Below are 13,831 nucleotides of genomic sequence, written 5' to 3'. Positions count from 1 at the left end.
CAAAGGACGGTTCACGTAACATTGTGGATCTTTGCGAAATTCATTTAGTACCAACATAACAGTCCTCTATAAGTTTCCCTCTTTCTTTCACATTTAAAACTATTAATTTCTGAAATAAAATATCTATAAACTCACGTGTTGATTCTAATTCCAAGTTTTCAGGGTACCTACATTTAGAACTGGGTGAAGGTCAGCTGGAACACCAAATTTGTTTCACTGAGAAATCCGCGACCATCACTTCCTAATTCATTATTCACCATCATCTGTTTATCTAGCAACACACAGTTTATTGCTGACATACATCAAATTACAAATAAAGAAAAGTAAATTTGTGTTTGCACAATTTATACAACACATAGGTGTAATGGGAAATGGAGGTGTGAGTATCTCACTCTTGACATGTCAGCCAGTTTCACGCTCCATCCAAGCCAGCATGGACTGCTTGACACTCACTAAATAGTATATGACAGGAATTCATTGTACATAAAAATGAATTATTGTGACATGTCTGCTGAAAGATGGAATAATTTAAACAGGGAAGCAACATCCATTGATAGATAACAGTATGCCAAATATGCAATGGTGCTATTGAGCGAACAGGCCCTTTGTTACACAATGGGTCAGCAGTCATCACATTAACAACCAACTGAGCTAAGCAGTGTAGAAAAGACAGCCAATCAGTTGAGAACTGCAGTAACTGAGGCCTGGTTAGTTCAGGAAGCCAGGCAAAGGGGAATGTCTAGTGCTGGAAGCCACTACCAAGCAGTGCACTGAAGACCATGACTGTGAACACCCTTCTGTGTGATGTGTAAAGTGTAGTCACGAGTTGTGTGTTAAAGTATCCAATAAATCTGATTACCAATCCAAACTCCATCTACAGTGACACCATCACATGACATTATAACGATATGAAATTTACATGAATTCAGTGCACATGAGGGAAATTTATAATCTTCCATACTTTTGATTCCAACCTCCAGCATTTACATCAACTACAATTAGTTGTTTTGCTTCATCCCAAATCCTTGAACCTCTAAAGCATCAAAAGTGAACATTTCTCTCAAAGCTCTGCGATACCAACTCTGTATGGGCAGTTGTGGAGTCCTGTTTGCAGAACACACTAGATTTCTTCATCTGCCAGTAACTAATAATGAGTGGAGTATCTGCTCCATGTACTTTTCAGAATTATTCATGTCCTCAAAAGAAATCTGTCCAATTATTCTACCTGTATTCACATTATGCTTTGCATAAATTGTACTGTCATACAGCTGATCATGGGTTGGGTGAGTTACACATCTGCTTCTCTACGGAGAAAGGGAAACATCACCATCACGAACGCACTTGGGAACTATTTGTAATAATTCAATCTGCCAATGTGACAATGTGGTTACAATTTCTGCAGTACTGTCTGTCATTCTGAATGTTTTCAATCTGCACTTTATCCCAGAATAATCATGAAAACAGAAATGTTTGCAGTGCTGTCGGCAAGTTAGGAAATATATGCAGAGTCCAACAGTTCTGGAACATTCTTCCTCAGATTATTTTGAACCCTACAAGGCACACGGAAAAAGTTTGTTATGCATAAAACATGTCTGCTGCAAACATTTTTTCTCTGATAATATCTTGAGTTATGCCACAACAACAACAACAACTAAATTTTACTTTTAAAAGTCTTTCAATTAAACCATCAGAACACTTTGGAATATGGGAAACAGAAAATCCATGTGTCTGCACACACACATGAAAGCAGATTTTTCACAGTGCACCGGCTGGTTGAACTGGGTTCCACTGCTTGGTTCTCTGTCACTTAATTTGAAAACAGCAGAGATTTTCCTGCACACCCTACCTACATCAAGTATCACATGAGCCCCCTACACGCTGTGGGCAAGGGTTGTTCCACCTGTTTTTGAAGTCACAATAAAACAGTCTACACTGTGTGAAGACACTCCATAAAACCTTGTGAAACTGTCTAATCAAACAGCTCTTTCTTGCATGTTTGCATCTGTTTACTTCTGAAACATTCAACTTCATTTAGAAAGACCCAACTCAAAATAACTGAACACACTATAGGATCTGAGGCTCCCACAGTGGTTATCTTCTGGGATATAATGCCTTGTACTCTCTGCAAGTCAGCTGACATGCCAGAGATGGTATACTGCTCAGCGTATTCAACCCTGAATATGGAGGTGATATGTCCCTCTAAAACTTGAGTTGAGTACGCAGTGTCATATCCCAGATGATAGGTCTCTTCAACCGAATACTGGTCTCATAAGACATGGCATAAGCAGATTAAATGCTGAAGTTTCAACAGACAATTTTTTAACTACAGACCATATGTTCTGAAATGTTGGAATGACCTTCAATCATTGTTTAAAGAAAAGTCTGTCTTTACCTTCTGCTTGAAAGTAAAAGGGATGTAAAATATTATTCAGCGCTGTTTGGTTCCTGCATAAACCTTTTTTTATACATGCTACAAAATCATAAAAATATATATACACTATATGGCTTACTAAATAATGCATGGGGCAAAGTCCTCTAAAAAGGCCAAACAGTCATTCAGCTGGTAAAGATATTTCATTTATGGTACTGGAAGGTTCACTGCTGTGTTCACAGGAGCCTGCCACTGTAAGTGATCTTAAGCCAAATGAATATGATCCATATCCTTACACTGTTGTTCAAACATTTATTTTAATATTACCCCTGAATTTGTGCTAAAGTCTTCCAAGTGGTCCCTTCTGTTCAGGATTTCTCATTTTTCTTGTTATGACTACCCTACTTCCTGCCCAGCTCACTCTTCTTGAAATAATCACTCTTAACCTTTATCGTACTAATTATTTAGTGGATGGTAAAAGTTCAAACTATGATTGTCCTGATTATATCATTTTCTCCGTCCTGTTATCGAATTTTCTCTTCTCCACATTGTCCAGACCAGCTCTGGAGTCCACCCAACCTCTTATCCAAGGGGTACTGGCTCTTTCCTTGTGTGTGGGTGTGTGTGTTAAAGTGGCCAGGGTGTGAAGCTGACCACTCACCTCGAGCTACTGCCGAGGTCAAGAAAATGTGGGTATATACATCCATCCCTACCCCCCTTATGCCCTCATGATGGAGTGCTTAATTACTTAATTAAACACAGGGACAACTTTACCTTTACTGTTCATTCAGTCCTTTCTCTCATTAATTAAAACAAAAAATGAACACACTCTGAACCTAACAAGTTCACCATCATCACACTGTGGACAATAATCTTGGCAAACAGAGTCAGTACTGAAAACAAGCTATTTCTGGCTTACAAAAGCAAGTATTTACAAGGTACTGAGAGATTTATTTATACAACAGAATTTTTACATTAAGTTTAAAATAATTTTATTTTCCAAATACACCTGCCATGGCACAACATATCATGTGTTCAGAATGCTTATCCATCAAGTTTAACTGGTGAATATGTCCTGTAGGGTGACACCCTGTAGTCTGGGGGATTACTAAGTGGCTTCTACTCTTCTTGCTCCAAAATGTCGGTAGCCACCTACCAGACTTACAGCATCACAATCCACAAGACTAAACAGCTGCAAACCTAAAATTTTTAATGGATACTAATTTCTCTGTGCCCATGTGTAAGTCAAGGGAAGCATATGGGGGAATGCAGTGCATTCTTAACCTTGGCACCATATGACACTGAGCAGTTAGCTGCACCCCCTGGTTGCTTCATCTCAAGGGAAACAGCCCCTGGTATCCATTGTATTCGATGCTGGGTATCCCAAAACATGTCTGGTTGCCATGGAGAAAAGAATGATCTCTTGCCCTCTCTAGAAATTAAATCCTGATTCCTTGGACACTGAGGCTGTAGCCTATTCAACATACCAACTGAGCTACCATAGCACCATGTGCATGTTTATTCTAAACATGCAGCACATTATGTAGAGCAGTTCTCTTCACTTGCACCCGTGAATATTGGTACTACAACCAAAATAGTCAGTGATTAACTACTAGCATTGTGGAACCTAAAAAGATTCTGAGCACTGCTGGCACTGAATTCAGTAGAAGTGCTGAATAATGACGAAGAACAGCATAACCATACTTCAACATTTACTTTTCCAGTCCAAGAATTTGGAATGCAACACTGCTATGGAATTCAACTGATGCAGAAACAAACTGGTACTACTAACTTTTTCAGTTTCTTTATGCGTATGAAATATGAAAACTGTATTTCCTTTCACATTCTGCATTCACTGGGGCATGCAGTAGCTTAGTTGGTTGAGGTGCTATGCTACAAGCCAGCAGGTGCAGGTTCAATTTCCAATGAGGTCATGGATTTTTCAGTTGACCTGATCCTTCCAGCCACGCTATGGCCCTGGGGTTGACTCAGCCTCTAACAGAAATGAGTACAAGGAAACTTCCTGGGGGTAAAGTGCAGCTGGCAAGCTCGTAAGGCTGACTTCACTGCCATTTGTGAGCCAAATGTCTAGAAAATGTTGAAGCCTCGACATCTCACAATCTTACGGGCCTCCATGGCCTGTCACAGGGATAGCTTTATCTTTTTATGTTTTTGCATGAAAATTTGTATGATGATACCTTTATCTGCATTTGTCATGGGATCACACAGCCATTTTCAGAACTGAAAGATAGAACATACTCAAAACTCAACTTCCTTACTTTGCAACCAGACAAGTCTGGGATGAAAACCCCAACTTTCAGACTGACAGATTATGATGTGGTATGTGCTGTCTGGTAAGGGCTATTGTACACCTCAGGAGGTTGCAACAGATGGGTATGGAGCAATTGTGACAGCAATGGCAATCCTGGGCAAAACCTGCCGCAGTGCCATCTGACCCGGGACTCAGTGGAGCAAAGCAAGCACCCGACTACTTGTACCTTACCTATGGCATGGACTAGAAATATAGTGCTGGAATATTTGGGCAATAAAACACCAAAGAAGTGGAAAAAAAAAGAAAGAAAAAAAGAACACACATACCAAAGATTTTGACTCAGTGTAACTAAGCCATGGGCATCCCACAATGGTCGAATTGTATCAATGGGATTTCTAGCAGCAGTAATTCTCAAAATGACAGTCAAATGGGGAGCAGAGAGCCATATTTTGCACTGCAAACATCTAGTTTAGTCTATGCACCTTATTCTGAAACACCGTGGTAGGTAGGAGCAGGCATGTGTGCGTGCAGGTTGGAGGGAGGGGAGACAGCAAAATTTCCAGAACGAGAACACGCTGAAACACACAGAGCCAAGAAAACCTTAGACACAATTTCTTTTGAAAGTACTATCTGAATTTAGAACGTTTTCAAAGTCCTTCTCACAATTTCCTTTGTTACGATTGCCAAGATACTTAATTTCTTCAGTACCAATTGCGTTATTATATACTTCATTGGAAATAGGGCCTTCCTATCATAAAGAAACTATTTTCCCCCATAAAGAAATTATTTCAGTCTTATGCATAAAATCTTACATGATAAAGTCCTCGGCTGTTTTTTGTTAAGTTATATTATTGCTGGTGGGGTGGGACTAAGTCCCTTGTACTGCGGCCACTTCTGGCCTATTGTACCAGTGTTAAGTTATATAGCATGTGAGCTAATCCATTTCACTGGATAAAAAATAGCACTAAATACATAAACCAAATCAATAAAGAGACGGAAAAAGGTGTGGGCTAATGGAAAGTAGACTATGATACACAGTGGCATAAATTATGACCTGTTTTATCTTTGTCATGTTTCATGGAAAGGGGTGCTATAATACTACTGTTATTTTATTAACCAGGTTTATATAATAACAAGATGACTGACTTCTCACTTTCACCAATCAATTGATTTCCAGAAAGAAAAAACAAATTCTTTCAGGGCATGGTAAAGTTTAAAAGCTATTTGTTATTTATTTACATTTACTCGCAACTGACAACACTTCCATTCACACCATCCTGGCACGACAGCAAAAATATTATGAAAAAAAAAATCCTTAAATTACAAAATTCGAGCTAAGTACTCTTGATTCGTTAATATTACATGTACTAAGTATTCCAGGCTCTTAGAAATGAAGTAGAAAATGAAGGCATGTATGGGTTAATATAATCAATACATTTTTCAAGCATTTTAACCGATCACCAGTTTTAAAACATTCACAACAAACTGTACAAATTACAAATTGGTCTCTCTCTTGCACCATTTAGAAAAATGTGAGTTAGTTTTCAAAGTAACATTCTTATTCAAATATAATCATAATCAATATTAATTGCAGTTATGAAAAAGACCCCTTATTACAACAATAAGGCATTTTGTGGTCAGGAGCCAACAAAATCTTCTCGTCCATTTCCATCCATTCTTCTACATCCGTATTCCAAAAGAATATGATGAACCAGTACCCATTACAACACCACCACTGGACTCATCAGACGCAGTGTACTTTTAAGTGTTAGTAGATATGCAAAATTTCTCCATTTAAACCAAACTTTTTAACATTGTTTCCATTGTAAACAAGTATTTTGGAATGAGCAATTTTACTTTTTTTTTTCCTTTCTTTCACACACAAGCAAGGGGAATGTGCTTTGTTCTCACAAATTTTCTTAAGAGAACGAATCTTGTTAAAATACACTACTATTCAGGCATACATCACTACTAAATCACAGAGTTAAACAGAATAATTACTGTACTTAAGCTCTTTCATGATTACAGTCCACCAAAACGCAAGATTTCAACAGACATAAAACAAGCACTGACCTCTTGCTGGCACAGAACACACTGCCTGAAATTTCATTTCAAAGCAGTTGTACCACAGATGTATGTACAGAAACGTCCTTGGTAATTCATTTTTAAACTTGCATATTATGGTAACATTTGTGTTACAACTGCAAGTACAAAACAATGTTCATGGACTAAAAGGAGGACCAATAATATGGTTTAATTGTGATAAATGTGAAGGCAAAGAAACGTTAACTTAAAACAAGCAGTTTCTCTAGCCAGCTGCAGCTTGGGTTTACTGCTCAGAAATACCAAATACAGGCACGTTTTTTAAACAGGTCACTTTTAAATTGGGGGGGGGGGAGAAAAAGAAAGAAAGACTATATGGACTAATGTTCACAGATCGAATGACTTCTGCATACATTTACTAATGACAGATGCACAATGACATATAATGTTTTAAAAACAGTCCTAGCAGCTTGGCACGTGGGGGATCAGTGAGCCCTCCGAGTTATTCTAATTAAAAAAAAGTTATAACTGTTAACTGAAATATATTCAGTGTATATGTAAACAACAATACAAAGTGACCTTCATTCTTTACCTTAACATTTATCACATTCCTGGAGCATAGTGAGTTCTCCTCTAAGCAGGGATTGCATTCTATAAACATGTTTCATCTCGTCTCCACCCCGGCTTCTCTATAGAACTTCTCTCTCATACTGGAACCTCCGTACAAAACAGACACGTCACTGCATGCTTTATAAGTTGGAAGACATGGTAGCTGACGATACGTGTCTAGTTTGGTGCCTCCTCTCCATCCACAGAGTCGTCCTGAATAGACGAATCATCACCACTGCCTGTTGGGAGGGAACCCCGTTTCGTTCCTGTCAGCCGTGGAAGCCCAATGCCTGTTCCTGCCCCACCACGCCTGAACAACAAGAATGTCCAAATTTAATGTCAGCCTATAAAACTTCACTTCAGGTTGAGCAGAAACCAAATCTCTTAAACAAAGCATTTTCACAACAAAAGTTCAGTCAATATCAACTGTTAATTGCTGGTTAAATATTTTCATAAATTGCTAAGACTGAAAACCTCTTAAACAGAAAATGAAGAAAAGAGCAATGTTCTGAAGTGTAGAAACTTGAGACATGGGCAAAAAATGAACTACAGAACATGACACTGGAAACAATCACAATGAAAGGCACTGGTAATTGAATGAAATGGCTGATATTGAATAACTTGTTCCTTTCCTTTAGTCATTAACAAACGAAGATGCAAGAACAATAATTCCACATGAATGTCTCAAACCCAGGGCTGGAAATGGGAACAGACAAAAGCAGACACCATCTACTAAGTGCCAGCACATCTTATTTTGAAGAAGCTATTTCCAGTGGGTCACAACATAACTACTATTCCAAACAACACATGTAGGAGCATATTCATGAGCTACTTGGTAATAATTTCCTTTCAGTATGTGCTGGCCAAACCACCTACCCCGAGATTTTCTACTGATCTAGAGTGTCTACCTAGTTCTGAAAAGCCATTTCCACCCCTGCTCAAAACAGTGTAGGCAATAATGAACACAGTGACAAATTAGAGATATTCTTGCCTGTCATGTAAATATTATATTCATGATATCTGAACAGGATCCACTCTGGTATCAGGCTGCAGGCTGTATGAGTGATTATGATTATGCTGGTATCACAAAAGGGAAACCAGGTGCAGAACAATGTCAGTTTTATTACAGGTGTTCAAACTAATGCCAGCCCACAGAACTCTCAAATGCGAGGCAGGACAAGATGTGGCTGGGATCGAAACAACTGTGGAATTTGAGAGAGAAGGACATGCTATGAATCGCGTATTTATGGAAAACTGAACCATTCATATTGTGGTCTTCTGGGATATGACACAATGTAGGATGTTGTGTTTCAGAGACACATGCTGCCTCCATCCTCAGGGCAGCAGGTTGTGCTGAAATGATAACCTTCATCAAAACTTCAAATCTTATAGAAACATTAAGCAGCTCGATGGATCTACATCAAGGAGGTAAAACGTATTTGCATATGCCCATCAAATTTGAATAGTCTTGTATATCTGAAGTTACTCTTGTGTACTCAGGTAAGAGAAAAGGCAAAGTTGCCTCTGTGCTTCATTAGTTGAGCACTATGCCATGAAGACTTACAGGGGAGTGGAAATACAGCTCCACCATTTTTGACCTTGGCATTAGATGGAGGTGAGTGGTCAGCTTCATGCTCTGACTGTCCCCCCCCCAAGGGGAAGAGCCCCTGGTACCCACTGTATAGGAGACTAAGTGAGAGACATCTGCCAGGTTTATAAGACACTGACCGTACACAGCAAGTCACTCATAGAGCAGCCATTACTTAGAGGTAATGCATGAAGCACTGCCATCTACTGTGCGCAGAACAAAACAGTTAACATATAAACACATCACACCATCAAAGAGCAACTTCTATACAGCTCAACAAGTGAAATACATTACAAAGACATACAGATTTTGTTTAATTTTTCCTACTGTGGACCTAACAGAGAAAAACAAAGATATTATGCTGAATCCTAACTCCCAATCAGTTTCTTTAATTATAAGAGTGAACTTCAGTTTGTTACTCAAGTTCCAGTTACTGTATGTTGTGTTAATGACCAGGCCTGAAACCATATCCTGGGCAAAGTACAGACACCCCTGACTGTCATATAAAAATCAATAATTAAATTCACCCAACTTGACACTTCTGGTCTGACTACACATGCTAGTATGTTCAGAGGGACACATTCCACCATCAAGCATGAGTTTCATATATGTACAGTGGCAGCAGCATGTAGAGTCTGACTTCAAGGAAAGAAGGGGAAGGGGGAGTGGCAGAGATCATATGATTATACAGGAACAAGGTTCAATGCCATGCAACACACGACGTACATTCTTTACCTTTTGCTCAGTTTGTAAATTGCAAGATTGGAGATAATTACACTTGGTAGTTGATACAGTATGTGTGAAATAAAAAGGGGAACAGGCTACTGATGTTCTGGTCAATGAAATGTCACTGACGACTTAACTTCCTCTGAGGTGGATTAGATGGACGTTCCTCACTGCATTGCCATAAAAGAAAGTAAACATAACTGTCTTTGTAGACAAGAAATTTTGTAACATAATACACAATTAAAATAAATGTCCCAAGCAAATCACATACTGTTACATATAAAAATGAGCATAATTCATATTTGACATCAAACACCATTAAAAAAAAGCATGTATATATATATATATATGAACACTGGAAAATATCAAGTACATACAGTTCTTTTATGACTGTATGTATACCCAAAAGAGCACACTTGACCAGGATGGCAACCAGGCACCTCCAAAATACAAGACAGAAGCAATATCACTCTGCCAACTTGCCTGGTATGTCAGTATGACACAACATTTAAGTATGTACTTGGACTTCATACATATTCCATGTTTCTCCCAAAATAAAAACTATTTTAACGTTCTGGAAATGGGTTATATATTTTGGTCAATGTCCCATGTTGTGACTATGACATCTGCGAGAAATAATTCCACAGAGTGACCCTCCCAACACACCTCTCTCTAGCTACGTTTCCCCCTTTCAGCTGCATTGCCATTCTCGTCATACCAATACTGGTTTGTAATGACAAGATTCTCAACAAGTGCTTTGGGCCGGTCAGTACAGCCCAGCCCAGACAGGAACATAAGTGGCATACACACCAGGTAGCCGGCGAGTGCGGTCACAACTCACCTGAGTTTGTTTTTGAGGTTGGTCAGTTCTCTTGACATGGCCTCGTGTGACTCCATCATGTCCTCCATGTCCCTCTGCGCTTTCCGCTTCTGTGCCTTCTCACGACTTATTTCTTCCTCTGCCTCATCCAGCTGCCTCTTCAGCCCCTTCACTCTCATGTTGACCTACAAAAATGCACGGTCAACATGAACTGACGTACATATCTGCATCCTCACTCTTCCGGCTGGGGAAGCAGCTTTTGACATAATTAAAATTGGAATCCAAACAAACACACATTTCCCAGTGTCTATATTGAATATTATCTTTAATTATGCATGCTGCAACCCTTTCATCAGACAGATAACAATGAGATTACTGTATTATTTTCTCATATTTAGTCAATTCAAATTTCATAAATAGCCTACATTTAGTGTAAGAAATTTTCAACCTTCCAGATTTTACAACAAAACTGCCATTCTTGGTAACCTTACACGCTGCACACCAAAACCGCACTACGTGTGGCATCATGGTTACGCTGATTCTTGACTGGTGTTTCAGTCATTACTTTAGAAATTAATTTTATATTACTAATTAATGTAACTGCATTTCTGTGTTGAAACAATTTTGACTACTTTCTCTCTCTCACACAAATGCACGCACACCCACACTGTTACGCAAAGAAAAACTGTCTCCTGTTTTAAACTTGCATTAACCCTCATTCTTCTAATAAAAATCTGGGCAAATACAGGCAGAAAGAACTGACAAGGAAAACCACCTAGAATTCATGACTTCAAGATCAATTTAAAATAAAAACGCCATTATACAATTCTAAATTGCAATGCCTAAACTCCAAAACAGAAGCCCCAATACAAGTACATGCATACCTTCTCCACCTGTTCCTTGTACTGGTCAGCGTGCCTCCGTTCATCTTCCAGCTGCATCACCAGTTCCTTCAGTTTCTTTTCTTGCTTGCGGTTCGTCTTCTGCTGCGCAAATCGCTCCCTGAAACAATGAACAGTTTCTTTGTGACCCCAAATAAAGAACATGAAATATATTTTCTAAATATGTGTTCTACATACTTACAGCATAGAGGCAATTACATAATTAAGAGGTTCATTGTTTTAAATGCACTCTTCACCACATTTCTTAGATCAATGAAGCTGAGAATGAGATTGGTGGCAAGTTATTAGTATGTGAGATGGAACAATTCACATTTTGAGATATTCCATATTGAAACCTCTGCCCGGAGACAGACTATCCTGTTTGATCTTTCTTATCCATTCCCTCAATGCCCCAAATTGTGTTAAAACTGTGCCACTCCTCAACCCTCTCAGTTCAGTATTCAGTGACTGCACTGTCGTCAGACAGTACGTACTTACTTACTTACGGAGCTGAGCGCTTCTTGAGAAGCCAAATCTGCAGCCACTCAAGAATTTCCCAGCATTTTATGTAATGTGAAGGTTTATTACCGTGCTCACAAGAGCCCTCCACTGGTCCATATCCTGAGCCAGATCAATCCAATCCATACCATCTCATCTTATCTTGCTAAGATCCATTTTAATATTGTCCATCCACCTAGGTCTTGGTCTTCCCAGTGGTCTCTTTCCTTCTGGCTTTCCCCACTAATATCCTATATGCATTCCTCTTCTTCCCCATTCATGCTACATGCCCTTCCCACCTCATCCTCATTCTAATTATACCTGGAGAAGAGTACAAGTTATGAAGCTGCTCATTATGCAGTTTTCTCCAACCTCCTGTGACTTCATCTCTCCTCAGCACCCTGTTCTCAAAGAGGGTGTCTTTAGACAGTAGGTATATTTCTTATTGTCTGAGCTACTGCCGTGAGAACATGGACTGGATTCAGCGGAAGACTCTTGTGACATGGTAATGAACCTACAGGCTTCATAAACCAGAGATGAGTTACCGGATCAGTTCAGTGACTTTTGAATCTTGAAGGAGTCCGCTCCTAGGACTGAATGAATGAGCTACATTTTGTTACTCACACAACCCGCCACTTATGCTGAGAATGGTCCTAAATTAAAATTGAAGGATTTAAAGAGATCACACAACACGATTTCAGAATCCTACATGGGCCTAATCCTTTTCAGGCACTTACATCTGTGAAACTGTGGCCTTGATTGTGCTGAAATCTTCATACCTGAATTAAAATTTAAGGAATGAGATCTACGGCACAACCTAAAACATGATGCTCTCTCCTGATACTGCTTATATATGGAAGCGAAAAAAGAACAGGCAAGAAATTGAAAATGGAAAAATTGTGCAAAGTAAGAAAAGACTGAAGACCTTCTATCAGAAAACAGAAATTATGCCAAAAGATGAGGTGCAGGATATGTACGTACAGGCTATGATTACAGGCTGATCCCATGTGGCATGACCTTTACACAACAGTTCAAACGAGTTCTTCCCTTGCTTGAAGAGATGTGAATGAATGACACACAGCAGAAATTTTGAATTCTGATTGGGGGGGGGGCAAGAGAGAGAGAGAATAGCACTTACTTGGCTTCTGCTTCCAGCTGTTCTTCCAAATTATTGATCTTACTCTCCAGTGTGGCAATGGTGGCCTTGGTCTTGGTCCTCTGAGCAGTCTCCAGTTCTACCAACTTCGCCTTCAAGTCCTTGTTCTGCCTTTCGAGCAGCATTCTCCCTGTCTCCAGTTTCTGTGTAGTTGATCGTTCTGCCGCCAAATCTATAAATTATCCAGCAACACAACAAAACTATAAATCCTTCTTCATTCCAATCAACCTCTTCTCACAGCAAAGGGAAGTTATAAAAGAATGTATTTTGTGCAAAAATGCACAGCATGCAAAAAATGTTTGTCTTCTTTGGTGTTCTGCAAAAACCCTATTCATAACCTGCATGTGTTTTCTGACTCAAGTTCACGCATCAATGTTGCCAAAACCAATTGCCCAAAATTTTGTGGAACACAGATGTTGTTCAGGACTGGCTGGCTTTTGATATACGATGGGGTACCCAAAAGAAACCGAACTAATTTTTTTGTGGGCAGAGCTTTTGTAGTACTGCGTTTTGCCACTATGAGCGCATAGAGCTAACATTCCTGAGTCGATAAGCCGACTACCGTTGCTTCAGAAGGTAAGGACTAGTTTCGGCAAAGTTTATAGTGACAACTGTTTTGTGTGATTGTCATTTTTGCAATGGCTGATTTTCGTGAACAGTGTGCGGCGGTGAAATTCTGCTTTTTGCTTGGGAAAAGTGGAACAGAAACTCTTGAAATGTTAAAAACGGCGTACAAGGACGATGCTATGGGGAAAACTCAAGTGTTTGAGTGGTTTTCCCGTTTCAAAAATGGTGAAATGTCAATTGATGACAAACCTCGTTCTGGTCGTCCTTCCACGGCCCGAACACATGAAAATGTTGAAAAAA

General features: G+C 39.4%; 1 protein-coding gene across 3 annotated transcripts in view; it reads right to left on the bottom strand.

Moving 5' to 3' along the window:
- Positions 1–5,736: 5,736 nt before the first annotated feature.
- Positions 5,737–13,831, bottom strand: part of LOC111864857 (myosin heavy chain, non-muscle) — a 102,863-nt gene continuing 94,768 nt past the window's right edge. For 2 of the 3 annotated variants that reach the window (XM_023852412.2, XM_023852415.2), the window contains 4 exons: positions 12,947–13,136; positions 11,314–11,431; positions 10,451–10,614; positions 5,737–7,605 (listed from right to left, as the gene is read on the bottom strand). In XM_023852412.2, the coding sequence (XP_023708180.1) occupies positions 7,473–7,605; positions 10,451–10,614; positions 11,314–11,431; positions 12,947–13,136 (605 nt within the window). In that variant the 3' untranslated portion in view covers positions 5,737–7,472. Of the gene's footprint in view, positions 7,606–9,556; positions 9,780–10,450; positions 10,615–11,313; positions 11,432–12,946; positions 13,137–13,831 lie in introns of those variants that run through there. The other variant, XM_023852416.2, reaches the window with a different exon arrangement.

The sequence above is a fragment of the Cryptotermes secundus genome, unplaced genomic scaffold (genome assembly GCF_002891405.2).
Source record: "Cryptotermes secundus unplaced genomic scaffold, Csec_1.0 scaffold1951, whole genome shotgun sequence".
Lineage (NCBI taxonomy): Eukaryota > Metazoa > Arthropoda > Insecta > Blattodea > Kalotermitidae > Cryptotermes > Cryptotermes secundus.
The sequence above is the reverse complement of the archived record's forward strand: the minus strand, read 5'-3'. Positions and strand labels throughout refer to the sequence as shown.